Below are 24,342 nucleotides of genomic sequence, written 5' to 3' on the forward strand. Positions count from 1 at the left end.
CAGATTCCATATCGCATCTCAGCACAAGATCGGGGTTCACTACCAGCACACCTAATACCGTAGTTTACCCACAAGGCCAAAGGTATAAGCAGCCTCGGCTTCGGACTTCAACTGAATCATGTAGATGCGCTGGGTACTCGTGCCCACGCCACCTTGCTTAGCGATGACGCCGCCTTCATTCTCTTCATGCACAGAGACGGCGATACCAGTGCGAGCAACACGCTCGAATGAACTCTCAGGAAGACACACGTCCAGCAAGACTTCGCCGCGTGTTTTGCCGCGGATGATGATTCGTTTCTCGGGCTCCACGTCACGGCGTGGTGTGGCTGCGCCTGAGCTGGGTGGTGAAGTACTGTCGTCCCGACTGCCTTCGCTGCGAGCACTGACGGCGGTACCAGGGCGAGAGGGAGGGTTCTTGGGTGGCGCAGGCATAATTGTCAAACGGGCAGCACCCATGTCGCGCCATTTGGAAGCAGTTTCCCGTAGGTAGAGGCGGATCTTGGCATTCGAGAGACCGATTCCGTCGGCGCCCTTGATGGCGGCGGCAATACGGCCAATGCCCGATGATGGGGAGGGGTCGGATGAGCCTCCAGAGCCGGAGTATATGCTACCTTCACGGCCGCTGCGAGATGTCACGGTAGAGCGAGAGATATTGAACATTTTGCTACCGCCGCCGAAGCGTTTCAGCGCAGAGAAGGCGCTGCTCATTGTACCAACACTGCTCTCAGAGCCCTCCGCCAGGGAGCGCGGTGAATCAGATGCGCGGTAGCTCTTTCTGCGACGGGGGAAGCCGAACCAGCTGTTTCCTGATTTGGTGTTGGGCTCCTCGAAGGTGGGCATGTGATTGTCATAGACAGGGCCGCGTGCGTTTTGAAGGGCGATGTAGGTCGGATTGTTGATCCGAGCTTGGTTGATGAGGCTGTAGAGAGCGTCACATTCATCAGGACTGCGAGACCTGAACATGATGTTATTGCTTGATGTGATCTTAGACCGGTCGGTAGGAGGCGAGCGGACGCTGATGTCAATCGCGGTGCCTCGACGAATTGGGACCAGTGGCGTGAGTTCCATGGATATGAGAGGTCGAGATGAGCTCGAATCAGATCCCATCTTGAACGCCTCGATCAGACCAGGACTGACGATAATGCTGCACTCGTCGGGGACGAGACTATCCCAGCTACCTTTGTCAGACCAAGCAAAGATAAACGCAACGGCCTTGGTCGACTTAGTTGGTTGCAATGGCACAGTGCGGTATCCACCTTGCGACGCAGAGTTCGAAGGAGACAAAGAGCTTGCATCAGACGTAGTTGACTGAATTGCTCTTGGCTTGGGGAGTTCAGGCACATCTTCCTCCTCTGAGGCCGACGAATAAGAGTCCGAGTCAGTTACGGATCGCGAGTATTCAGACGAGGAGTACGCGTAGTGTCGCACGGTGGATGCATCAGAGTCGGTTTCAGAATAGTCAGAAGCAGTCGAGGGTTCGTATTCGTGCTTCAGTGGTGACGAGCCTCGGCGCTTGAGTTTAACGCCCGACGGGGTGAGCACAGGGCTATTGGACAGCTTATTCGAGGAGGAGCTTGGTGAGCGATGAGGCGGCGGTGGGGGAGGAGCCTCCTCATGCTTGGACTTTCGTCTGGACTTTCTCCTGTTAGATTTCGTAGGAGTCTCCAAGGGCTCTTGTTCTGGTAGAGACTCCAGTGGTGGGTAGTCTTCTTCCTCTGGCTCGACGGTGGATGGTGAAGACAGGTGGGTCTGGCTGCTGGTACTGCGAATCTTTGGAATTATAGGCAGATAAGGAGATGGGGTCAAGGACACTCGAGGAGACTCCCTCTCTGGAGATTCCTTCGGACGCGGTATTTGAGAGGCCTTCTTGGCAGACTTCTCCTTGGGGGAGGCTACATCCTTAGCGCTGTCAGCACCGCCGTAGAACCGTCCGGGAGCTGGTGTAGGTGTTGAGGGTTCGACTGGAAGGTCTGAGAAGACGGTCATGGGAGACGCAGTCTCGGACACCGGGCTGTCTGCATGGCGAGAATGCCTCTTTGCTTTGGACCTCTTCAGTCCACCTGGAGATTTCTCAGGGCTCAGAGTAGAAGGCAAGAGTGGCAGACCGGGCCGGACAGCCTGCTTGCTAGACACTTCAGAGCCACCGGTGGTATATTCCGTCTCCCGGGTAGCTGTGGACAGGATAGAGCTCTTGTTCTCAGTGACTGAAGAACTGACAGTACTCGGCTCAGAGTAATGCTCCTTCGGTGTAAGAGAGCGTCGCTTGGTGGTGGCTTTCTCACCGATAGGAATGTCCACGTCACTCGGATGCGCCCTTGGTGGAGAATCACTGTTACTGGACTTGCGAGCCTTGTGTTGCTTGGCTCGACTGATGAAACTCTGGCTCCTGCAAAGTGTTGGGGGAACGGGATCTTGGCCGAGCAGTTGCACCCATTCGAGACCAATTTCAACCTCATCGATGCGGAGTGAGATCAGTTCTTGCCAGTACTTCTCCTCTCCTGGAGCACTGCGTAGCATAACCACGATCTCGCCCTTGCTGTCTCCATTGCGGGCAGAGACACACCGGAGATCCATGGGCGGGAAGAGCAACCACCGATCTGAGTGATCAATTTCACAGATCAGCAAATCACCACCGGGACCATTGCTCGATGTGTTGTCTCGGTATAGGAGTTCGGCTCGGCAGTCAACCAACTGACCACTCGAATGGTATAGAGAGAGGTTGAAAAAGTCGCGTGCTCGTACACGACGGGTTTGGTCGACCACAACATTGCTCGAAAGCCCCAATGTCATCGGATCTCGGGCCCGAGTGGGATCGATGCTGGCAGCAGATTCATCCTCGAGCCTTGCTCTTTCATCTCGTGCTCGCTTGCGGGCATCCGTCACCAGGGACGCATAGGCAGTAGAGATCTCTTCGGCCTTGGCAGATGGCTGTAGATGGTTGATTCCCTTGAAACTTTTGGCAAGATATTTCAAGCGAACTAGAGGCCGCTTCAGCAGATACGCAACATCCACCTTCTCTCCATTGGAACCAATGACATCGCCATGTTCATCTCGCTCCATGCCTTCATCTAATGACTTCGTCTCAGCATTGCCATCATCCTCGCCCTCCTCCAAAGGAGCGAGGTTTACAATGACATCCTTGAAGCCGAGTCTCCATGCCTTGAGGTATTCGCGATACACTCTTTGAGCACCCTGGGCCCATGTGAGCAAATCATCCGCATCATCTTGAGGGATCCTTTTATGCAAGGTCTTCAAGCGCTCAATGGCGACACCCATATTGACAATAGGCTTGGAAAAGTTGAGGTCGTCCTTTGGGTCCAGCGAGGGCCGGAATAAGCCTGCGGCAATTGCCGAGTCGGACCGCGATAGGACACAAGTGAGTAAGACAGGGATAACACCTCCGACGAGTGTCTTGAGCTCGCGCATGTACTTGGCTTCATCAGCGGAAAGCTCGGCCAACAGATCGGGAATGGTCGCGTTAGCCAGTCGGCTTTTGTTGGAGCGGATACTTCTTCGGGACCGAGTACTTCCACTCCGGGAGACAGGGCCTGATAACACGGACATGAGGTCCTTGTGAGTGGTAAGGCGCCGCTGGAGTTGCGATGCGACCACTGGCAGAGAATCTGGGTCAAACTGATCTTTCTCTTCGGCGGCTTCTTCTGCCTCTTCCAGGGTTTCAGGGGTTGGTCGCTTTGCCGTGGCTTTTTCGGAGATAGTCGAGCCTTCTGGGAGGGTGCTGAGGGTTTCCACCGACGCAATGGTTGATAGTCGGTGGTAGCCAGTGCTTGGGAAGGGCTTCTTGCGACCGACTGGGACAGGCGCATTATTCCCAGAAACTTCTGACCCGCCGTCTGAGAATGGCTGGAAGTCTGATTCGGAAGGCGCCAGACTGTCTTCGTATGGGTTGTCACCAAGCTTCTCTTTGTCATGGCGGATCCTCAGAGCGAGTGGCTTTTCGACCTTTTCCATGTCAGCCTCTGGGATTTTCCGTGATTTTTCTGGAGTTTTAGCGTCGTCCTGCTCCTTGGAATGTCGACTATGTGAGCTCTTGGGACGAGATCCGCTACTCTTCGGACGAGGTTCGCTTTCCTGAGATATTTCAGAAATAGGAATGCTTGCTGCAATCTCGTCTACCATGCGCTGTGACCGTCGCGCGCGGGCGGACTTGATGTCCAACGGACCAGGCATGTCGCTTTTTGGATTCCGGTTGTCCACGAATGGATCCGGCGTTTCAGATAGCCAAGCTTCGATCTTCGCTCCACGGTTACCAGCGGGGGGTGGAGTTGGCCTCGGTGGTTCGGGCTCTGGTAGCTTGAACATCTTCCTCGATTCGTCCAGCATGTGGGCAAAGATACCACCTTTGGGCGGTTTTTGAGGTCCACGGGCGCGCCTCCGAGACAGCTCCGAGAAATCAGCCTCGCTCTTCGCCCAGTCTATGTCCTCCGGAGGTGGCGATTTTCTCCTCTGGCCTTCCGGTATCTCTGGCGCTATCGTAGACTGGGGAGGTAAATCGGTGTCCAGGTCACTGTCGGCGACGGACTCGGCGTCCTTTTGGACAGATGAGCTCTTGAAATCTCGGGTTGGCGATTCAGAGACATCCTTGATTCGATAGGCTTTAAACTTGGGAGGATCTCGGGTCTTATCCAGGACATCCTTCTTGACATCTCGTTTGGCTCGCGGCGACCCAGCGTCCCCGTTGGTCGTGTACTCATTGATGCGCCTCGGGGCGGGAAGGTTGCGTGAAGGCGTGTTTGTCGTAGATCTGTTTTTCCTCCAGTGTTCATCGCTGATGACTCGCTTTCTAGGGGTGCTGTGGCTGCGTTTTCGAACAGCTGGAACCTTCTCCTTTTCTTTCTCTTTCTCCTTCTCCTTGGCTGACTTCTCCAGTTGATCCACCTTCAACTTGGCCACCTTGGGCTTTGGTTTTGGGGGATTCTCTTCATCGTCCTCGTCGTATGTTCCATCGTTGATCGTAATTACGCCTCCGCCCTGTTGCTGCCACTGGCGCACTCGCGAACGAACCGTATTCGTGTCGTGAATTCCTAGCGGTTGTCCGATATCAAGCGGTTTACTTGGAGTCGATTTGGCACTCCCTCCACGGTTGGAGGGGCGAGTTGGCGTCGCAGGGGTCGGCATCGATGTCTACGCGAAAACAGAGAAGATCAGTACAATCATTTTTGTCGAGTTTTGTTGACGCTGCGGATAACCGAAACATGTTTGTTGACAATCGTCATCGGTCGGGAGGAGGGACAGCACTATAAACAACTCACCACAGTGACCCAACGGCCTGGCTTTGATCGCAGATCTCAAAGTGACAGCATTTGCTGCTTTTCCGACAAGGATCCCGAGGGAATAGACCCAAGGAGGGGAAGATGTAAACAAGTCGCTCGTGAGGCTGACCGCAGCTTTGGATTCTGGTCGGTTTGGGGGTCGATAAGCCCACCAAACGAGTCAAACACTGGCCGCTGCCGGGGAAACCACGCGCCGATCGACGCTGGATCCCCCTCCAACTTGCCAATAGACACACGCTACTTTGTCCAGCCAGCGATCGCCCTTGGAGCTACCCAACCACCAGCTAAATCTGTCACTGGTCGCGTTTTCTCCTGCAAGGATCGATCCGCCTGATCGGTTTGCGCGTGTGATCTGATCGGGCGGCTTTTATGAGCAGCTGAGGGCCTCGATGCTCTTGGCATCGTCACAGGGGAAAAGCTGACTTGAGCGGCCAGTCAGTGCCCCAGGGGAGCCTTCAAGGACATGTAAGTCTTGAGAAGAACTTTCAAGGTGGACGAAGGGCAGCTTTTATTTTCATATTGCGCGTCTCGAGTAGTGCGGTGGTGCCTCATATGCATGGGCGTCATTGCTGCGTTGGGCAGTCCACTCTGACCATGTTTCGACTATGGACTAGACTATGTACGCCGTAACTCCGTACACTATGCAGTATTGTTAATGCCTGATTAGATCCACTTAAGCCTATGACTCTTCTAATGTCTACATTTCCATTGTTCCAGTCACATCGATAAGCATCGTACTCTAAAGATTCGACCAATGACTAGTGTAGCCTTCACGTTTTCTCAACAGGTTCTGATCGGAACACCTCTTTCCCTTCAATCTCAATCCGGACCGAGTCCTGGTGTCAACCCTGTTGGAGATTAACCCTGTCTCCACCAGTGTCCACCCGCACATGCCACTATGACGGAAGAGATGCTATTGGGCTTTACGCCTCGCGCCTGACTCCTGCTGAACTCGAACGGCAGCCGAGAGTGTGCGGATGCTGTCGAGAAGGTAATCTAATGCATAAAGTCAGTCGGTCTGCGCCACCCGAGAATTTAATATAGCTAGGTAGACTGACAAAATGGAACCACAATCCAGATAAAGTTCATGAAGAAATAATACAGCCAGAAATAGTATGGCTCCGGTCGGCTGTAGGGCACATCATTCACGTAGTGATCGAAAAGACTGGTCGCATAGTACAGTGTATCCCCATAAAGATGGCTCATACACACGATCAATTGGATTGGGTGCCGCAGAGAATGCCGCGTTGCGGTCAGATATGCAACAACGAAGCAGAGAGGCCCCCACAGTAGCTGGGAGGAAGCCGGTCAGTAGGAGGAAGTCGTGAAATGGCGGCCTCGCCTATCGCACAATAATGCACACTTGTACACCATTGTTATTTATGTATTGGCAGGCTATTATTGACTTACCACAGTCATCGTTTCCATGCACAGCACCAGCGTGTCCGAGGTCATGTACCGCGAGTCGGATAAAGCATACTCCTTCCACAGCTGTCCAAACAAGTCCTGGGCTGACGCCATATGGTCATGGTTGATCATAAAGTAGCCCTCGAAGAAGCAGTGGAGCGTGCCCGCTGGATGTTGATCTTGTCAGTTCCCATCTACTGGATTCCTTCCATTCCATTGCACTGTCAAACGTGTGGGGAGGGGCTTCATACAGAGCACAAACCACAAGATCGCGATCCGATCGGCCATACGGAGTGTCGGTCGCACATAACTGGCCGCTGTAAAAGTCAATCCGAGAAGGGCCGCGCAGCCTCCACCGGCAGTGACGAGTAGCTCGATCACGGAGGATTGGTTGGGTGAATAATCGATGATATTGGCCCCAAGGGGGTAGTAGGGGTGGGCAGGTGAGATCCCCGTCATGGCGTAGAAAGCTTGTTCAAGCTGCGACCAATTCTGGATCCGGGTTTGTGAAGAGAGGTCAAGTTAGCTCCTATTTATAGAGTGAGTTTTGGTTGACTCTTCATGCACAACGACGAGATATCATTCGGGGGTTGTTTGCTTGGGTTTTACCCTTCCCGGTGGTCTGCGCGATGATCGCATCGGGTGGATCTTCCCGAGTTCCTTGGGCCAATTGGGGATACCCCTGGAGGCTGTCCACAACTACTAAAGTAAGAATCATCCTGAAGTCCATATACCTCATGATAGACTTGCCTAGACTATCGCTACAAATCTACATGACAGAAGTATACGATTAGTAGAGCTCTGAACAAATAGTCTCAAGGATCCCGTAATGAATGTCACGTGGTAATAAGGTTTACCTGAGGATGCGGTACGCCTAGACTGATTAGGGATAGTATACTTTACAACATCACTGGATGAGATTATTACTGTGATGAAGGAGAAGGGGCTCTTGGGACTGAAATGCAAAACACTGCAACAGTAGTGGCTTCATTCCTACCTACTTGATTTCCTATGCCACATCTTGGCTTTCCTTTCCCGTTTTAGTGATCAGACCCTCGCGTCTTTTGCTCACTGAGTAGACCTGAGCACGCCTCTGAGCGCCCTGATCTGCTCACTGAGCAAGTCTGATCCACTCACTGATGCTCAGCTGAGCGCTCTGATTTGCTCACTGAGCACAACCTCAGCGCAGGGGTAACTAGCTACCTCAATAAAACGCAACACGCTGCTCCATCCAAGTAAAACCCCGCCCCCCTCCATTAGATTGCCCCTACAGCCCTATCAAAAGAGCACTTGCATCAACAATTTGACAGTTTATTTTGGTACACTTGCTGCTATTCATTGCGCCGCCATAAAGCCTACTGGTTGATCACCTAAGCTCCTGGGAATCTTTCGTCTACTGGCTCCACAGTCTCCCGGGCATCATGGAGGGGTACTAGTCTTAGGGCGAATTACATGAGTCTACTCAGAAACTAGAAATCTTGCACTGAATAATCGTCCACTAGAGCAAAGATTGTTCAGAGTGTGACTACAAGGGCTACTTTTATCACCGTTGAGCGCCTTTATTAGAACCCTTTTTTAAGCAATCACCATCTCTTTTAGGCTAGGCAGTTCGACCTAAGGATATTGCTCCTAGGAACCTACTAGACCCTACCCTATTTTGCGGATGGGTGTAAGCTATCTTTCACTTATTCGCTTATAATCACCTAGGTTCCCCGAAACTTAAACTATTTTTCATCCCCTAGGAATCGCCTTTCTGAGCTTGAGGAAAAGAAGTCCTTAAAGAGGTATGTGAAAGTTAAGGCATGTGCCGTTTGGGACACTGTCAGTGCTCTTGGCTTCCCAGTTCCGTCCGGGTTGCCGCAACGGCTTTCCAAAAAGCTCCATTTTGTGGACACAAAATTTCCGAATATTGTTCAGAATGCTTTTATGCACTCGCTTTGAATGAGCGCAAAAGGCATTTTCGGCCTCTTTTATGTGCTGATCCCCCGCAAGAGACGAGATTTCGGCAGTCTCCAATATAAATTCTACTCCGAGAATATGGCAACAGACTTCCCAAGAAGGGAGGTCAAGGTTATCCTCAAAGATGGGACAGATGACTGTCCCTTCTTACCTAAGCGTAACACCAAGAACAGTAACTATTTATCTTCAGGTCCATTCCTTTCACCATCCTATTAGCAATTTACGTGACTATCGAGGCCAAAAAAAGGCCTCCACAGCCGCCGGATGATTCAAAAAGACAAATATTTCCTCGCAAGTGTTTGTAACGGTCGGGCTGTCGGATTTTCTATCAACAAAATTCGCGGGATGAACTCGGAGATAAGTTAGGTGGCATTATGTAACCATGGTTAATGTGAGTACCTTAATCGAGTTCGTTTACGTGCTTAACCCCTATTTCTGTTGTTATCTCCTGTGGGGGTCAAAGTGGTCCTTGGACGAATAGAGAATCCTTAAGTGATCGGACTTCCCGAAAAGGGACTAGGCGACTAGATCATTTGCACTATTTCTAGCTGGGGGAACGATTGATAGAACTATATCATGTCCTTAGATAATGTAGGATATCGAGGTTGCTGAAACTACGTGGATTTCGTTAACATTGAGCTTATTCTGACGCAACTTCTCATGCCTGATACTAAAGCCAATACACTTCTACCGGGGTGCGGAGCGGTTGGTACTTTGGCGGCCGTCACATTGGGAAGATCTGAACGTGCCACCGCCACAGCAGTGCTAAGGTCAAACTTCACCGCACTTGAGCAGAAGGGCTTCGCCATCGGTTGTATTGATCATGGCAGTCTCACGGGCTGGCGTCCATCACGTAGTGGGTTTTCTTGTTAATTGTAAAGGAGCTTCATAGGAGCACGTAACTTACTGTACTTGACAGTTGAGCGCTCGGTTCGAGATGCAATGAGTCATGGACCTTTCCAGTTCATCGTTATAGCACTGAAAAACCTCCCTAATATTTATTCAATCCCAGCTCTCGTTGCTCCAGCCATTACGCGATCTGCAACGATTGTCCTGATACAAAACGGCATTGGTATTGAGCAACCATTCGTCGATTCCTTCCCGGATTCCACTACCTTATCCGGCGGAAGCATGATTGGCACCCGTGAATTGAGCAGCGGCGTGATCAGACATGACAAGCCCGATATTCTCCACCTAGGCCCAATATATAACGCGACTATTGCAAGGAAAACAGAGGACGAACTGGCAGCTTCTTTCGCCTCGCTGTACAGAGCCAGTGGCGCATCTTGCCTCCTCGCCAACGACATCACTTGCATGCGCTGGAAGAAGCTCGTGTGGAATGCATCCTTCAATGGTGTTTGCGCTATGACAAGCCTTGGTTCTGGCGCCATTATGGATTCCGGTGGTGTAGAGACCATAATCCGCCCAGTGATGGATGAAATTGTCACTATCGCCAAGGCCAGTGGGTGTACCCTACCGGATGGCATCCAGCAGCGGACAATTGACTGGATGCCACGCGAAATAAACTTTCGTTCAAGTATGTTGGTTGATGTCGATCGTGGCAACCTATTGAAGTTGAAGCTATTGTGGGTAATCCACTGCGCATAGCTCAAGAGCTGGGCTGTGAAGTGCCATTATTGCGGATGATTTATGAGTATTTAAAATTAATTCAGTGGAGAATTGTTAGGGATAAAAGTCTAGCGGTTTCTTAGTATCCAAATAACTTGCTCCAATTGCCGTGATATGTCAAGCTTTCAGAAACCCTTTGCGTTGCTTCAAACTACATATTGGGAGATGCTCAATGGCAGTCGGACAATCAGACGGGTCAAAATAGCCAAGGAATCGCACACTCACCAGCACTCGGTGGTAGTGGTATAACAGGAGACGTAAAAGGAAGGCCATGGGGAATTAAAAGATGGGTGTTAATGAAATCTCTTCGCTGGGAGATGTGTAAGGTCTCTGCCGTCTAACACATGAGATATGAATTAGACTGGACTCTAGGACTGAGAAATAAGGCCTCAATGCTGATCCCCAAAGAGGAAACGGATGTTGTTAAGTAGAAAGGTGCCAGAAAAGCTAATCCCACTCTGATCTTTCTTCACTCCTTCTGTTGCTGGTTTGCCCACCACAATACTTAGAGTAACCATAGGAATTGAATTGGACAATTAGGTCATTTTTACATATATAAAGCACGGTATTTCAAGAATATCACAAATTCATGCACCTGAAAGCGAAATAAGAAGAGAATAATAGAAAATAGAAAAGCATTGAATTATTGAAAACCTCCTTTCTAATTACTCAAGCCATCTTGCAATAAAGATCCCACAGCCCCGAAACCCCCAGCCAATCCAAAAACATCTCATTTAATCCTTGACGCATAAGTTCATCACCCATGAAGTACTGCCGTTTGTCGTCCCAAGTCAAATTCCCCATTGTACTTTTAAGAGATTTCCCCAAACGAAGTGTCTCAATCGAGCTCTGAAGATCCAACCAGTAAGTACTCCCTGGCATCCAGAGTCTATTCTTATCGGCAGAAGATGCAGTTATATTAAATTCTGGCAGAGATTGGACTTTTATCCATATTCTCGGCGCATCGTAGTATGCCGTGCTTCCATATTTCTTCAAAATCCGCTGCCCCTCCTCCGGCGAAACCATCTGCCGCGAGGTTTGTCGAAGGTACTCTGCTTGCTCATTTATAAGGGTTTCCAGTTGCACTTTGTCCAGAGCCAGCTCTGGTTCGTTTTCAATTTTGTTGAGATAATTGTTGATCTCGTCTCCCAATTTTCGCAATCGGTACTGGATCCACTCCGGGTAGAGACTGTTTAAATTTGCGTAGGGTCGGATATTGGTCATGTAGCTGGAGTCATAGACTGTTGGCACACTTGAACGGTAGGAAGTAATAGTGGATATGCGTTCCTTCACACCCCTGGCTCGAGCAGCTAGGTGCTGCACTTGACCACCCTGAAGCATTACCGCATGGCCAATCTGAGGTCCTTCAACCTCGGGGGCCGTTAGACATACATTTTTGGTGTGGTGTCTTGAATTTTAACTGACCTTTTGGGGTGTCCCATTTCCCTTCTTGAGATATGTTTCTCCCCCAATCATACCATCAGTCTCGCTCAACATCAAGACACATACGTAAGGATAAGAATCATAGCTTTGGCAACGTCAATCTTACTGATACTATTAGCAAGGTGACGAGAATGGACTGACTGCCATGGAATAATAGCGCTAGCATCCTTCAATGGGTTGTAGGCCCGCTCCTCTGCACTCAATTCCACCTTTTCGACCGATGGTTCAACCTTAAGCTTTCTCGTCATTTCCGAAACAGTAGCACCTTCAACTTGAACGTTAGTATGTCCAATTTCTGTAGGCATAACCACATTCAAAGGAACACCCATAACTTCAGACACTATGCTCATTGTCTGAGGATGTGTCCAGAAATCCTTGATGAAGTTCGATTCTTTCGCTGCATCACGGAGAACTAAAGTGCCTGGGAACGGCGAGCTCGCACATCGATCAAGGACCTTTTGCTGGAACAAGGCCCTTCTATATGCCCTTACACCCTCACGTGAGAGTAGTGGAAATGGTGTTGTTCCTGCAATAGAAGAAGCGGATGCGCTCTGATCCAAGAGCAAGTCTTGCATTGTGATCTTCTTCTCAGGTGGTGAGTAGTTCAGATGAATCTGTCATATGTGAGCTTTCCGGTTATTCTAGAACAGTCTTGATTCCCATTTGTACACACTGAAGGGTTAAATATCTCTTCTTGGTCCATGTTTTTGGCAGAGCTCAAGGTCCACTTCTTGAGCAAGAGCATGGGATCGAATATGGCAATTGAATAGTACTGAAGTAAGTGGCCTCGAGGTTCCTAAGTAGGATCCTAGATGATTTGAATGAGGTAAATTTCTCCCAGGATGCGCGCTGGCTCTGGACGGTGGAATGGGCTTCCTAATGCTCGCAAGGAAAAGGCACGGCTTAGCGGTCGGCCACGCCGATTGATACAGTGTGGAGTCGACCAAAAAGAAGAATGCGTTATCTTGTATCGGCTATCGGGAGGACCCGCTTTCCTCTTTTGGCAGGTCGGTCCCGTATATGAAAGACCCTTCTACTGCGTAGCTCAGCTTATCATACATCTAGCCAAGCACCCAGTCATGCACATGTAAATCCCCCACTAATTATTTTGGATCCTCCACCATATAATCTTATCGCAAGCCTACTGATCTTCGTATCTGCCGAAATATACCCCGCAGACTCGAAGCTGAATTATTATTCTTATCTCTCAGCTCATCATAGCCCCTGATAAAGGAAGTTTCTGAGATTCGCCGATTGATACACCGTCAATGCGTCCAAAAGATACCAGAGACTGCTGGATTAATAAGAGCGAATAAAAGATCACTTAATACTAACTAGATATTTCATGATTGCGATATCTAAGATACTTTCTCTCTTTGCCTTCTAAAATAACAATACATTATGACTGGCACCGACCAAGTTCCTAAGGATGATCCGAAAGTTGCACCACGTACGGTAATTGAACAACTCATCTTGGCTGACGAGGTGCTGGACAAGAACATCGCCGTAGCGCCAGGCCAAATTGACGAGAAATATCGCACGACCAAACGCGAAATCTGGGCATATTATGCGTGCGTGATCAATAAGCTTATAATGAAGCAATAACTAATCTTTACAATAGCTATTACATCGGAAACAATGGACTGTCCCTATTCAGTAAGCTAAAAGTACCAAGCTTTATCAATCCCTTCATTTCTAAACGCCACATAGATTTTGCTCCAACAGCCTTCCAAAACCTCCTTTACCAAGCTGCCGGAGAAAGCGGAACCCTCGTTTTCCTCGGCAAAACCCGATCAATCAACAGCGTCGTTCTCTTAAGCAACGGCATCTCATTCGCAATCCAGATTATGGTCTTCCTCGTAATCGGCAGCTTCGCCGATTTCGGAAATTGGAGACCAAATATCCTCATTGCCCTCTCGGTAATCGCGTACGCGATCGGCCTCGCCTGGTTGGGTGTCCATACCGAAGACAAGTGGCATATAGGTGTCGGTCTCTATATCGTCGGACTGATCGCCTACCAAACTACATTGACATTTTGGACGGCTGCATTCCCTTCCCTTGCTAGGAATACCGTGGAAATGACAACTCATGCTGATGATCTTGCTTCTGGTAGAATTTCGAGGGAGGAATATGAATTTGCAGATACAATGAAGAGGAGTCAATTGGCGAATGTTGCGTTTTATGTCCAGTCGGTGGGGGAGGTTGGGATTCTGGCTGTTATTGTGGGGATCATGTTTGGGGTTGATGTTAATGCGAGCACGGCGAACAATAATTGGGGGTTGAGTGTGCTTATTGCTTTTGCGAGTGGAGTTTGGTTGATTTTTTCGTTGCCTTGGTTCTTTTTGGAAAAGAGGAGACCTGGTCAGGATCCTGGAAGGAGGAATATTGCTCTCGCTGGGTTGTCGCGGCTTTCGTATACTATACGTCAGGTTTTCCAGTTGAAGCAGGCCTTGCTATATCTTGTTGGTGGGTAACATAAACGGTTCTCATTGCTTGAACTGCAAACTGACTTCACTCTAAGGTTACTTCTTGCTGGGTGATTCTCTGAACACGACTGTTACTGTGATTTCCACTCTGCAAAATAGCATTGTGGCATACAATACATTACAATTAACATACCTCCTGATCGTTGGCATCGCAGCCCAGGTGAGTACCATCTGGAGTACTGATAAGCCGGGATCTAACTTGCTATCGCAGGCTGTTGGAATTTACGCGTTCTGGTTCATCCAACAACAATATAAATTCGGTACAAAGACCATGTTCAATGCTATTGCGTTCTCTATCATTCTCCTGGACGGCTGGGGTATGATAGGCATTTGGACTAGCAAATTTGGTTTCCATCACGAATGGGAAGTGTGGGTAAGTTCCTGATCTCCCTTGTCTTCCTTTCGTTACACAGAAAAGACTCCGTACCGGGTCGTGCGTATAATAACAATCTCTTTAGTTTTACCAAGCCTTCTACGGTCTCCTGATCTGCCCCTGGTACAGTTACTCGCAAATTATGATATCCGAAGTGACTCCCCGAGGCTATGAATATCTCTTTTTTAGTCTGTTCAGCATTGTCGGAAAAACTTCCTCATTCATTGGACCAATTGTCTCCAGCGCTATTATCGATGCCTCGCCTTCCGGAAATACATCGATGCCATTTTACTTCCTGTTCGCATTGAGCCTGTTGAGTTTCGTGATCTTGTTCGAGGGAGTGGATCTGAAGAAGAGCCGGCTAGAGCAGGAGCAATTCTTGGAAGCGAATAAGCGAAAAATTGGAGGGTAATGCTACATTTCATTCCCGCAAGACTGGATACTTTACTCTAGAAGTTGATTGAAGGCCACACAGCCACGTTGTCCACCATGTAAAATGAGCAGTTTCCATCTCTCGCTTCTTTCCTTCAGAGTTGATCATGTATTAAATAGGTCCGAATAGAATCTTTTCCTATTCAACTGTGCCCGTCAGATTCTCCAACCCCTATAGTAGTATGACCTGCAAATAGAATATCATAATTTTAGTCTCAGATTCTCCTTGATTTTGTGTCCAGCGATCTGAGGCGAGAATGTGAGCGTATAATAGACAGGAGCATCAGGTCCGACTCGTACAACGACGCTGTCCTCAAGTTGTTTAAAGACTCAATTCCCAAGGTACCGCTTGAAATGCCAAAGAAGTACAAATTCAAGGATTGCACTATATCAAACATGACATACATTTTTATCGTCCGGCACACAGTCAATTCTTTGTAGAATGACATCGCTTCTATTTAATCCGTGTCGCCTAGCTTACCCATGGTAATTATGTCATAGATGATGTGAGCTGCAAAGTGGCTACCTAAAGGGATGAAGTCTAATAGATTGACCCTTTGGCTACTATTTCTTTCTGAATTAGGTAGGTCACTCTACCTAGTATTTTTCCTCTGCCAGGTGGGGCTTTCCTGTCTTTCATGACGTCTCTTTTACAGAGCGCTCAGAGTCAGACTCACTGAGTAAATGTCAGTCCGGGCCGAGACTCAGTGACCTGATCGGTGTACCAACAAAATCATCAATTAACCTAAAATAGTACATTGTTGAACAGTGCGGTCACCAGCGAATGATCGACAGTGAGCGCTAATGTGAGGGCCGCACGGTTGTTGAAGTAATACGTATTCTTTCCACCATAGTGGGATGGTTTCGGAAAAACAATTTCCAAATGATTCCATTGACCACGTTGCATGGAAATATATTTTAATCTAAAGTCAAAACTCATCCCTTAGCGGCATGGAGCCTTGGTGACATCAATTAATCCGCTATTATATACAGTGAAGTCCATTTTTCTCTCCTTAATTCACCACTCCCCCTCAATCATACTTCCATTGACAGATTAAACTATATTTGAAGTTGCCTGCATATCATTATACCAATTGGTTTACCATTAGAGTGAAATACGAATCCACATTCAATCTATTGGGTGGGGTTGATAATCAACTTTGCTGAGCGGGGTCAGGGTAAATGCAATCATCTAGCTATTCATACTGTTCGACCTGGGTGTTTCAAGTCGACCCGATTTACCAGAAAACCGTATACAGCGGCCAGGGAACCCGAAAGAAATAACAGATTGTGAGTTCTAGTGCAATCGAAAGTGGCTAATTTAGACGGTTAGTTCGTACAAACTGTTCGTCAATTTGGGTGGTCATAATAGGTGAATTCAGTCGGTCAGAATGTGATATATTGGCGATCCGAATCCATCAAACTATACACCTGACTTCACCTAAAAATTGATCAACCTACTCCGCAAAGTGTCCACAATCGGCCACTGAAATGGATCTCGGAATTCACTTGAATTAGTCGGGCATCAGAGTTCGAGTGGCCGGTCTAGGTGGCTAATTCGAGTAAATTCGGATGGTCGGTTGGGTTGATTCTGGGAAAGTCAACAAGACAAATGGAGACCAATTGTGGTGAATTCAACCGGTTGATTATGATGAATTCTGGTGGTCAATTAGGCGACTTCCGGTGGCTACACATTCTGGTGGCCAATTCTGATAAACTTGAGTTGTCGATTTTGATGAATTTGGAGAACCAATTTACGTCACTTCGGATAATCAATATCCTCACGTGCTCAGAAATGTTGCAACCGTGCTGGCTGTCGTTATTAGCGCTGTATCGAGCATTTCGCCTCGTATAATGGCAGTTAATAGATGCTAAGAGATAAGGTGGTTCAGGCGGATAAATATGGTGCAATGAGGAGATACTGTAGTAAAGTTCAAGCCGCGTCGATCGTGCTTGCCTAAGTAGTACCTGGTCAATAAAAGGGGTTCTTTCCTTGGTGTAAAGTTGCGATGGCGCAGAAACTCCGGTACTCAGAGCGAACAAACACGGGCTTGATTTTCAGGGTCACGTATCTGTCCAAATGATTTCATCTTGAAGAGATGAAAATGCAATGTAGTCAAATCTACTCTCGCGATGGCCAGATACTTAGTACTGTGTTATTGAACAGAACAAAGAAGGGGCTCCCGCCAAAAGAGGGGACTACAATTGTCCATGTTACCTTTTCCCGGGGCTGTGATAAGCGCCAGTGGCTATCGCGAAGTTCTCGATAGCCTCGAGAATGCAGGGTGCAGAATCATACTCTGTCCGATTCCAAGAAAGAATGTGCCCGTCGGCTAAGTAGATCTATGGTACATTCTGGATCCACCGGCAAGGGATGACTATGAAGCCTGTGAAGCAACTGGCCCCTAATATTCAATCTGAGAATCATAATTATCTCAGATATGGTCTCTAATGATAGAGATCCTACAATTACTCGGGTCAATTAGTTCCTTAAATATTTTATCTGACAATTGACGCCAATACCATGTGCTGTAGTCGGGGCTTCTCTGTTCAACAAGACAACGTTGAGAATACTTAAAGGCAAAACTTGCCTAAAATACGAAATTGATAAATTCTCTCCCTCCATGAATCGAAACATTAACCGTCAAGTTCCCTATATACTTTGCCGTGTTACTGCATCGCCATCCAAGGACACCAATGAACATCGCCGTTTGATACAACCCTCTACACACTACTAACCCCGTTAAACATTAAAACAATATAATTAAACAGTATGAGATGAGTTTCTATTAGAAAAAATGAATATTGACAAAAACTCTCGAAAAAAAATGTACTCCCCCTGCCTAGGGGTGTGTGCCCGGCCGTCCGTGGAACTCGAAGCGTCAACACTGGCCCAGTATTTTTTCTTCTTCTTTTTTGCCCACTCCTCCAGAGCACGCCAATGGTCACCAATATATGGAGACTAACTAGGCCATCGGAGGGGAGGAGTGATTGTTTGACCTGGAATATGATGATAACCCTTGTTGATCCTCAGATTGGCCTTGATAATTTTTAACCCCACCCCTCTAGTAATGTAAGCGCTTCCCATATTTCAAACCTATCAAAAGAGGCAGGGCTGTAAGACTTGTGACTTAAAATAGGGCTAGCTTTATTTATCTACACTGCATAGAATTGGCTACATATTTCTGTTATCTCAAGGGCTTAAATAAGCGTCCTTATCATGGGGGGACTAATACACTACATATCAATATCCTTATTTTTAATTTATTCAGAGTCCAAAGTAGGCGACAAGGCTAAAGTGTCCTGCCTCTTTACTACCTGGCCACGAAACTTGTCGAGTGCCTTCCTTAGTAGCATGAGAGCCTCCTGTTACGGATTAGAATTACCAATCTACTTTGTACCAGTATCAAGATATTCGGACCTTTATGGAAGAATCTCTTAGTCTTTACTTCCTCTCTCAGGAATAAACAAAAGTGAAATGGCGGACTTTGTAGAATTTGCGGCTCGGCCATGTAGGATTCTGGTTCAATGTGGCTGCATAAATAAGGCAGGTCAATATTTACTTCACCTGACCAATCACCGCTCACCCTCGGCTTCAGTAAACGCGAGTTACATATGTGGAATCGCAGCGTTTAGTTAAATGAGCCGATGATGATCGGGATCATTAACCAGGGTTTGTCAGGAATGAATCTATGTGTTACAATATTGGCCTTTAAACTTAGGCGTTTATGGTTGGGGATTTATTTAAACAACCTTCTTCCCACCCGTGAACAGCCTAATTCCGTCTCTAATCCACGGAGTTAGAAAAACACCTTTTTTCGAAGCTATGAATCTCATTAATATTGCTGCTGCTCTCGCCCTCGCCAGTACCGTCTGTGGCGCAATCATTCCAGAGGGCGCCTTGGGTTCAACGATAGGATCCGTTTCAAAAATCGAGCATACTGTGGCTTCGCTTCCTGTTATTACTATGGATAAACTTCGTACGTAAACGGCAGACTAACGCTCCACTAGGTGTTAGATATCTCTGGTCACTTGAGTGATGCGCTTACAAGTTAACTTCGATGCTAATACTACACTATAGACGGCACTGTCTCGGAGAACACTTCCGCAGAGGACGCCGATACTGCCGCAGCAGACGACACCACAACGGAGGTTTACGATTCGATTTAGGATAGGTAGGTCCCCGTCCTCTGTTGCGTCTTGACTGCGCATTGTTCTCACAGCATATTTAGGTAGCCTATGACCCAATGAATAAGCTTCTCCCAATCGAAATCGGATGCGAACCAAGTCCACCTTCACCCTCGTGAGGAAGCCCTTGATATTGCTGAACATTTGAAGCACATTATGGATAGTAACCAGATTTTTGAGGGAGTCGGTGGCACCGATTTTGTACATTATAGTCAAGGACGCATGATAGATGATTTCGTTGTAATAATTGACAAGTAGCGCTTACTACACGCCCGTTCTTTCGCCTCAAATTCTGCAGAGGCTTAGATCTGTATTCTCATACATATTATTGAATTTAAGATAAGATTATTGTTCACTAGACGCATTTCACACAAGGATATGTACTTGACTAGTTTCTCTACTCTATACTTTTTGTTGTTGTCCTGAGCGGTCAGGCACCTACTACTCCGTGTAATGCCTCAGGCCACCACAGCTCCTCATACGATTACGACTCCCCGTATTCCGAACTTATCCCCCGATAACCCCCTCGGGCAATCGACCGACCGACAACCGTGATTCCCCGACTGCTTAAATGGCGCCCGAGTGTCGCGTTTCTTCCAAACATGGCCTCCGATACTCCTAGGAAACCCTCCAGTATTGACGTCTCACGCGCATCCATGGAGTCGCCCCCAGGCATTGCGGCCTTGTTCGTCATCCGCTTCGACATCAGGACCGGGTAAGTCCTAATCCCCCTCGTTGGAGCTTCAGAGCTCGGGGTGGGCGAATCGCTGATGCGCGTGCACTGCGCAGGTATGTGGTCTCATGGAAACGAACTGCGCCAGGGGGTAAGTGATTCCATCCACTCGTTTGCCGAGCTTCTATGTGCTTCTTGACGTGCAAGGCTAACGGGACGCCCGCATAGTCGAGGTGGAAGGGGTGGTGGAATACAAGTCGCTTCCCTCCGGGCTACACAATGTGCATGAGGATTTGATGTAAGACTGTCTGGAGATTGCGTGGGCTTCATATCTAAGATTGCTAACTGGACATCTCTCCTCTAGTTACTTCGTTCACGAAGAGTATGCTGGAATCAGCGCGTTCCTCAACCAGCCCGCCGAAGAGGCAGAACGCAATGCCAAAATGTTTGCGATTGGAGTTTTGGTCCCACTCAGCTCAGGGAGACTGGGGAAAAGTTGGAGACATGCCCCAAGATTGAAGGAGTTGACGCAGTACGTGATACCTGGCCTCAATGCCAAAGAGCAAGCTTACCGCTGACCGCCGAACTTGCGTGATAGGAAATATGCGACGGACATGTCTGACATGCAATCCTTGTCTGATTACTGGGACTCGTTCCGAATTGGAGGTCCTGAGTCTTCTGCGCCGGATTCGCCGATTGACTCGCCCCTTAGCCTGCGATTCCGCCCAGGCGATAGACCAGGCGCGCACCGCAACCGTGCCTTCAGCGATGCGCTAGTATTGGAAAACTCCAGGCCGGCCCTGACACCTTTTCATCCTGCCTCATCGCTTCCTGATTTCATCGAATCGTTCGGACCTTTGATATTCCCCCTATACAGAGCGGCGCTATTACGCAAGCGCATTCTCATTATGGCCGAAGCACCGGTGCACACACCATGCAATTATGGTATTTCCTCTCAAACTCAAAGCTGGGAATCATTATTGCTGACAGGATTGTAGTCTATGACCTATCATTGTTGGCATCTCTTCCGAATTCCTTACTACAAGTCCTACCTGATGACAAGATTCCGCCACTGCGACCCCGCCCCCTCTTCAATGTGGGCATTCATGATATCCCTGATCTTGCCTCTTTCGACCCGTCGCGGGCGACACTGGATCCTGAGACCGATCCAAGCTGGATTGCCTGCTCAACAGACACGGTTCTGAGCATGAAGCCTGATCTTTACGATGTTCTCATTACTCTCCCTCCATCATACTCCCAGCACGCCAATGAAAGTGCCTTCCCCAGCATTAGCTTGGTGGACCGTTCAAGCACCAAACACAATTCGAATCAGACTGTCAACTTGAAAGCAACGCAACGTGATGCCCGTCGATATGCTATGCTTCGCAGAGGCCTTCGGCAGTTCTCTCATGACCGTGAAACCTCCCCAGACTCGGGCTCATCTGACGCAGACTCAACATACTCGTCCAGCCCGGTGGTTGAGCCGCTCTCCTGGACCCGCCTCGCCTATACATCTTTCATCTGGTGGGCCTCAGCGGGCGAAAATCGTGACGGCCTATCTGAAGAAGAGGAGGAACATCAAATCGAACAAGACGCCAGGCTTCTGGCAAGTGTGGAAAGTCTTGCATATCCTGGTACAAACACAGGCCGTCGCTCAATGCATCTCGAAGACCATGTCCAGGAGTCCCCGGAGGTCGCGCTGGTAGCGTACTTCCGCCGCATCACCTCCCAGATATTTTTCACTCTTGCTGGAGCTATTGCTCGGCACGATGGTGACTGCCGAGACGCGAATGACCCGGGTGAATCATACACTGACACCCCGTACCTCGATGACCTAACAAATGATGACACAAACTTGTCACTGTCTATGTCACGGCAGTCGATCAGCGGCGACGATGGAAATACGCCGCTCCTCCGGCAAAGATCACACGGAAACCACACCAACCGCAGTTCAGCCCATGAAATTCAGGGCGCGGGTGATCCTATCACCGTCACAATTGCCGACATGGCAGAGATGGGTCTCGATGTGTGGAGTGCCCCAGATCGGATTTTCGTCGAGGAGCTGGTCTCTCTATGGTGGGGGCGCTCTGCGTACGTTGATAGCGCTCGTATCCGATGCTGCGGCATTTCTATTTTATAAAGATTCATTCGACAGCTTCCTATCGGGACATCCCCTTCAAAATACAAACCAAGGCAGATTTCCAACGATTTCCCGGATGCTTGCCCGGATCTACTGCTTGAATACATCTGTACATATTTTCCTTGTATCCAATATTCCGGTCTATATAACACTTCTATATGGCAAGATATGAGGCGCATACATTCTACCCAAAATAACCTCTCTTCCATAGGCTGAATAAAACAACGTATGACTGCTCTTGCGGTGGGTTCGTTTAGATACTCTTCATGGATTATGCCAACTGCCATGACATTCCGATCATGGTCTACTCTTTCACATTTCAAAGTGCATAAGTTTCTCCTTTCAAAGTGGTCAACCGCGCTCCGCGTAAGGACTTTAATCCGTCATACACTACATATCAACTACACCTACAATTGGAGATCAGAGTTATACGAATAAATACATTGAGATCAAGGAAGTGCAAACTGCATCCCTATCTAGACTAAAAACATGACATCCACTCCCAAGTTCAAACAGATCTCCCATCTGCTCTTTCTAGCTCCGCAAAACTCGTATAACTCACTCTGGGACGGACTTTGCCAAGTTTCTCTGGAGGTACCATACGGCCCAAGCACCCAAGATAATCACCATTTGATAGCCATCAAATACATATGATGGCCACTCATTATCCACCAAAATGCAACACTGCCCGCCATCGTCAATCGCATCACATTACGACCAGCGGCGATAATGGACACAGAAAGGCCAAAAAGTCGACTCCTGCGTTTCCAATGCGGGAATTTGCTATTGCAGGCCTCCGTTGGCTGGTGACGCAGCTTGATTGTCATGTACGTATTTTCCGCAAGATTAAATAACCAAAAGAGCAGTTGTATCACGCAGATAGCGATAGTAATCTTGGTTCCCACCTCGATAGTCTCGATAGATGAAGATGCAGTGGCTATGACGCCTCCCACAAGTTGGACTATCCTTAAGACAGCGTTCGAGATTGAATAAAGCGTTGGTTGCCATGAAATTGGAATCCAGCAGAACCTTTCTCCTTCAATCACTCGGGCAAACTCTATTTGAGTCAAATTGACGGAAAAAATAATGAGAGTCGGACCGAGTAGTAAAAGGACTGATTGAACTGAAAAGGCAGCTCGATTACAAGTCGAAAATACGCGGACCGTGTAGCCGGATAGTTGTGCTGTAAATCTTTAGCAAATCGGCCTTATATCATGGGACAGGTTCACCTACCAAGAGCTCCTAGACAGAAGAAAGCACTGATCCATGCATTTGTCTGAATCATACGAAAGGCATGGATCAACCAGGGCATAGTAAAGAATGATAGCGACAACCGCCAAAGGAAGACTAGGTATATATGGATACAGTTCACACTGTGAGGGAGCCATAATAAGAAACGATGAATATAATAGATGATGAGCTTAATTAGCTGAATAGCAAGAGTTGGTTGTCTTCCTAGCTTGTGCGAGTTCATCAAGCGGGATTTTATAGAGTGTATCAGTTTTAGGCAGTTACATAGTGATGCTGAAAGCCCGGGATGGTGAATCCATCCAGGTTGGAAAAAGGTTAGAATTGAGATTGAATTGAGTCTTCTTGGCGAAGATCCTACAATGGTTCGCCTAGAATAAAGATCAACAACTAGCTAGCTAGCCAAGCCTCAGAAACGGGGTTGAGCGGTTGACTGAAGAAATCAGTCAGCTTAGAATTGCCGCCTGGCAAGAATGTACAATGATATGACACTGAACATAAGTTTTGGAGCTAGTAGATAATAATATAATGAGTATCAGAAAAGATTTAGAAGCGAAACTGGTCCACCCACCCAAAAGAGGCGTAATATGCTTAAATTGCGCAACACATAATAATAGGACACCACAGACTTTCTGCAGGCAGCATTCATTTGCAGGTCAAGGATTAAATTTGACCGCCTTACCCAGATGGCCCATTATCTGATTTACAAACGTCAAGTTTCCAACCTTAAAGTTCCTTTTTCTAGTTTGATTTTGGGTTTCGGGTCGGGATACCGTATTCGGGTTCGGATTCGGGTTCAACCATTAATTAACCTTTTAACTCCACTCTCGAAGCCAAAAATTATACATATGAAATATCAAATCTAATAAGTATATCCACTAGAAAATATCGCTGGCTTATACGCTTAGAAAAAAAAAATCCAGCACACCTGCCCAACAGTCTAAATTAGTCACTCGGTGCGTCTCCGAGAATAAACTCCGAGAGACTTATATCTAATAAGAACACGGCTGCCTAGGAGAAAAGAAGTTCTAGTGTCTGTCTGCATTCCTGAAGACTTAATGCAAACACCTGGC

General features: G+C 48.0%; 8 protein-coding genes across 8 annotated transcripts; 4 read left to right on the forward strand and 4 right to left on the reverse strand.

Moving 5' to 3' along the window:
* Window positions 1–51: 51 nt before the first annotated feature.
* Window positions 52–5,136, reverse strand: N7473_010391 (uncharacterized protein; the record flags this gene model as incomplete). Its single annotated transcript, XM_057156330.1, has 1 exon — window positions 52–5,136. The coding sequence occupies one exon, from the start codon at window positions 5,134–5,136 to the stop codon at window positions 52–54; it is 5,085 nt and encodes a 1,694-aa protein (XP_057004985.1).
* Window positions 5,137–6,204: 1,068 nt separating this feature from the next.
* On the reverse strand, window positions 6,205–7,157 carry N7473_010392 (EXPERA domain-containing protein; the record flags this gene model as incomplete). The annotated part of the gene is made up of 4 exons (XM_057156331.1): window positions 6,205–6,287; window positions 6,350–6,584; window positions 6,702–6,865; window positions 6,950–7,157. The coding sequence occupies 4 exons, from the start codon at window positions 7,155–7,157 to the stop codon at window positions 6,205–6,207; spliced, it is 690 nt and encodes a 229-aa protein (XP_057004986.1).
* Window positions 7,158–9,317: 2,160 nt separating this feature from the next.
* N7473_010393 (ketopantoate reductase family protein) lies at window positions 9,318–10,265 on the forward strand (the record flags this gene model as incomplete). The annotated part of the gene is made up of 2 exons (XM_057156332.1): window positions 9,318–9,513; window positions 9,577–10,265. The coding sequence occupies 2 exons, from the start codon at window positions 9,318–9,320 to the stop codon at window positions 10,263–10,265; spliced, it is 885 nt and encodes a 294-aa protein (XP_057004987.1).
* Window positions 10,266–10,955: 690 nt separating this feature from the next.
* Window positions 10,956–12,474, reverse strand: N7473_010394 (uncharacterized protein; the record flags this gene model as incomplete). Its single annotated transcript, XM_057156333.1, has 4 exons — window positions 10,956–11,657; window positions 11,712–11,814; window positions 11,871–12,343; window positions 12,403–12,474. The coding sequence occupies 4 exons, from the start codon at window positions 12,472–12,474 to the stop codon at window positions 10,956–10,958; spliced, it is 1,350 nt and encodes a 449-aa protein (XP_057004988.1).
* Window positions 12,475–13,130: 656 nt separating this feature from the next.
* Window positions 13,131–15,000, forward strand: N7473_010395 (autophagy protein; the record flags this gene model as incomplete). The annotated part of the gene is made up of 5 exons (XM_057156334.1): window positions 13,131–13,300; window positions 13,351–13,385; window positions 13,440–14,195; window positions 14,251–14,588; window positions 14,674–15,000. 5 exons carry the CDS (start codon window positions 13,131–13,133, stop codon window positions 14,998–15,000), a joined length of 1,626 nt encoding a protein of 541 aa, XP_057004989.1.
* Window positions 15,001–18,846: 3,846 nt separating this feature from the next.
* N7473_010396 (uncharacterized protein) lies at window positions 18,847–19,190 on the forward strand (the record flags this gene model as incomplete). The annotated part of the gene is made up of 2 exons (XM_057156335.1): window positions 18,847–19,000; window positions 19,102–19,190. The coding sequence occupies 2 exons, from the start codon at window positions 18,847–18,849 to the stop codon at window positions 19,188–19,190; spliced, it is 243 nt and encodes an 80-aa protein (XP_057004990.1).
* Window positions 19,191–19,810: 620 nt separating this feature from the next.
* N7473_010397 (uncharacterized protein) lies at window positions 19,811–22,021 on the forward strand (the record flags this gene model as incomplete). Its single annotated transcript, XM_057156336.1, has 6 exons — window positions 19,811–19,923; window positions 19,998–20,032; window positions 20,110–20,179; window positions 20,246–20,413; window positions 20,480–20,826; window positions 20,880–22,021. The coding sequence occupies 6 exons, from the start codon at window positions 19,811–19,813 to the stop codon at window positions 22,019–22,021; spliced, it is 1,875 nt and encodes a 624-aa protein (XP_057004991.1).
* A 623-nt stretch (window positions 22,022–22,644) lies between these two features.
* On the reverse strand, window positions 22,645–23,333 carry N7473_010398 (RTA1 like protein-domain-containing protein; the record flags this gene model as incomplete). Its single annotated transcript, XM_057156337.1, has 2 exons — window positions 22,645–23,204; window positions 23,255–23,333. The coding sequence occupies 2 exons, from the start codon at window positions 23,331–23,333 to the stop codon at window positions 22,645–22,647; spliced, it is 639 nt and encodes a 212-aa protein (XP_057004992.1).
* Between the last annotated feature and the right edge of the window lie 1,009 nt (window positions 23,334–24,342).

The sequence above is a fragment of the Penicillium subrubescens genome (genome assembly GCF_028828155.1).
Source record: "Penicillium subrubescens strain IBT 31985 chromosome Unknown utg000007l_segment0_segment0, whole genome shotgun sequence".
NCBI classification, from domain to species: Eukaryota; Fungi; Ascomycota; class Eurotiomycetes; order Eurotiales; family Aspergillaceae; genus Penicillium; species Penicillium subrubescens.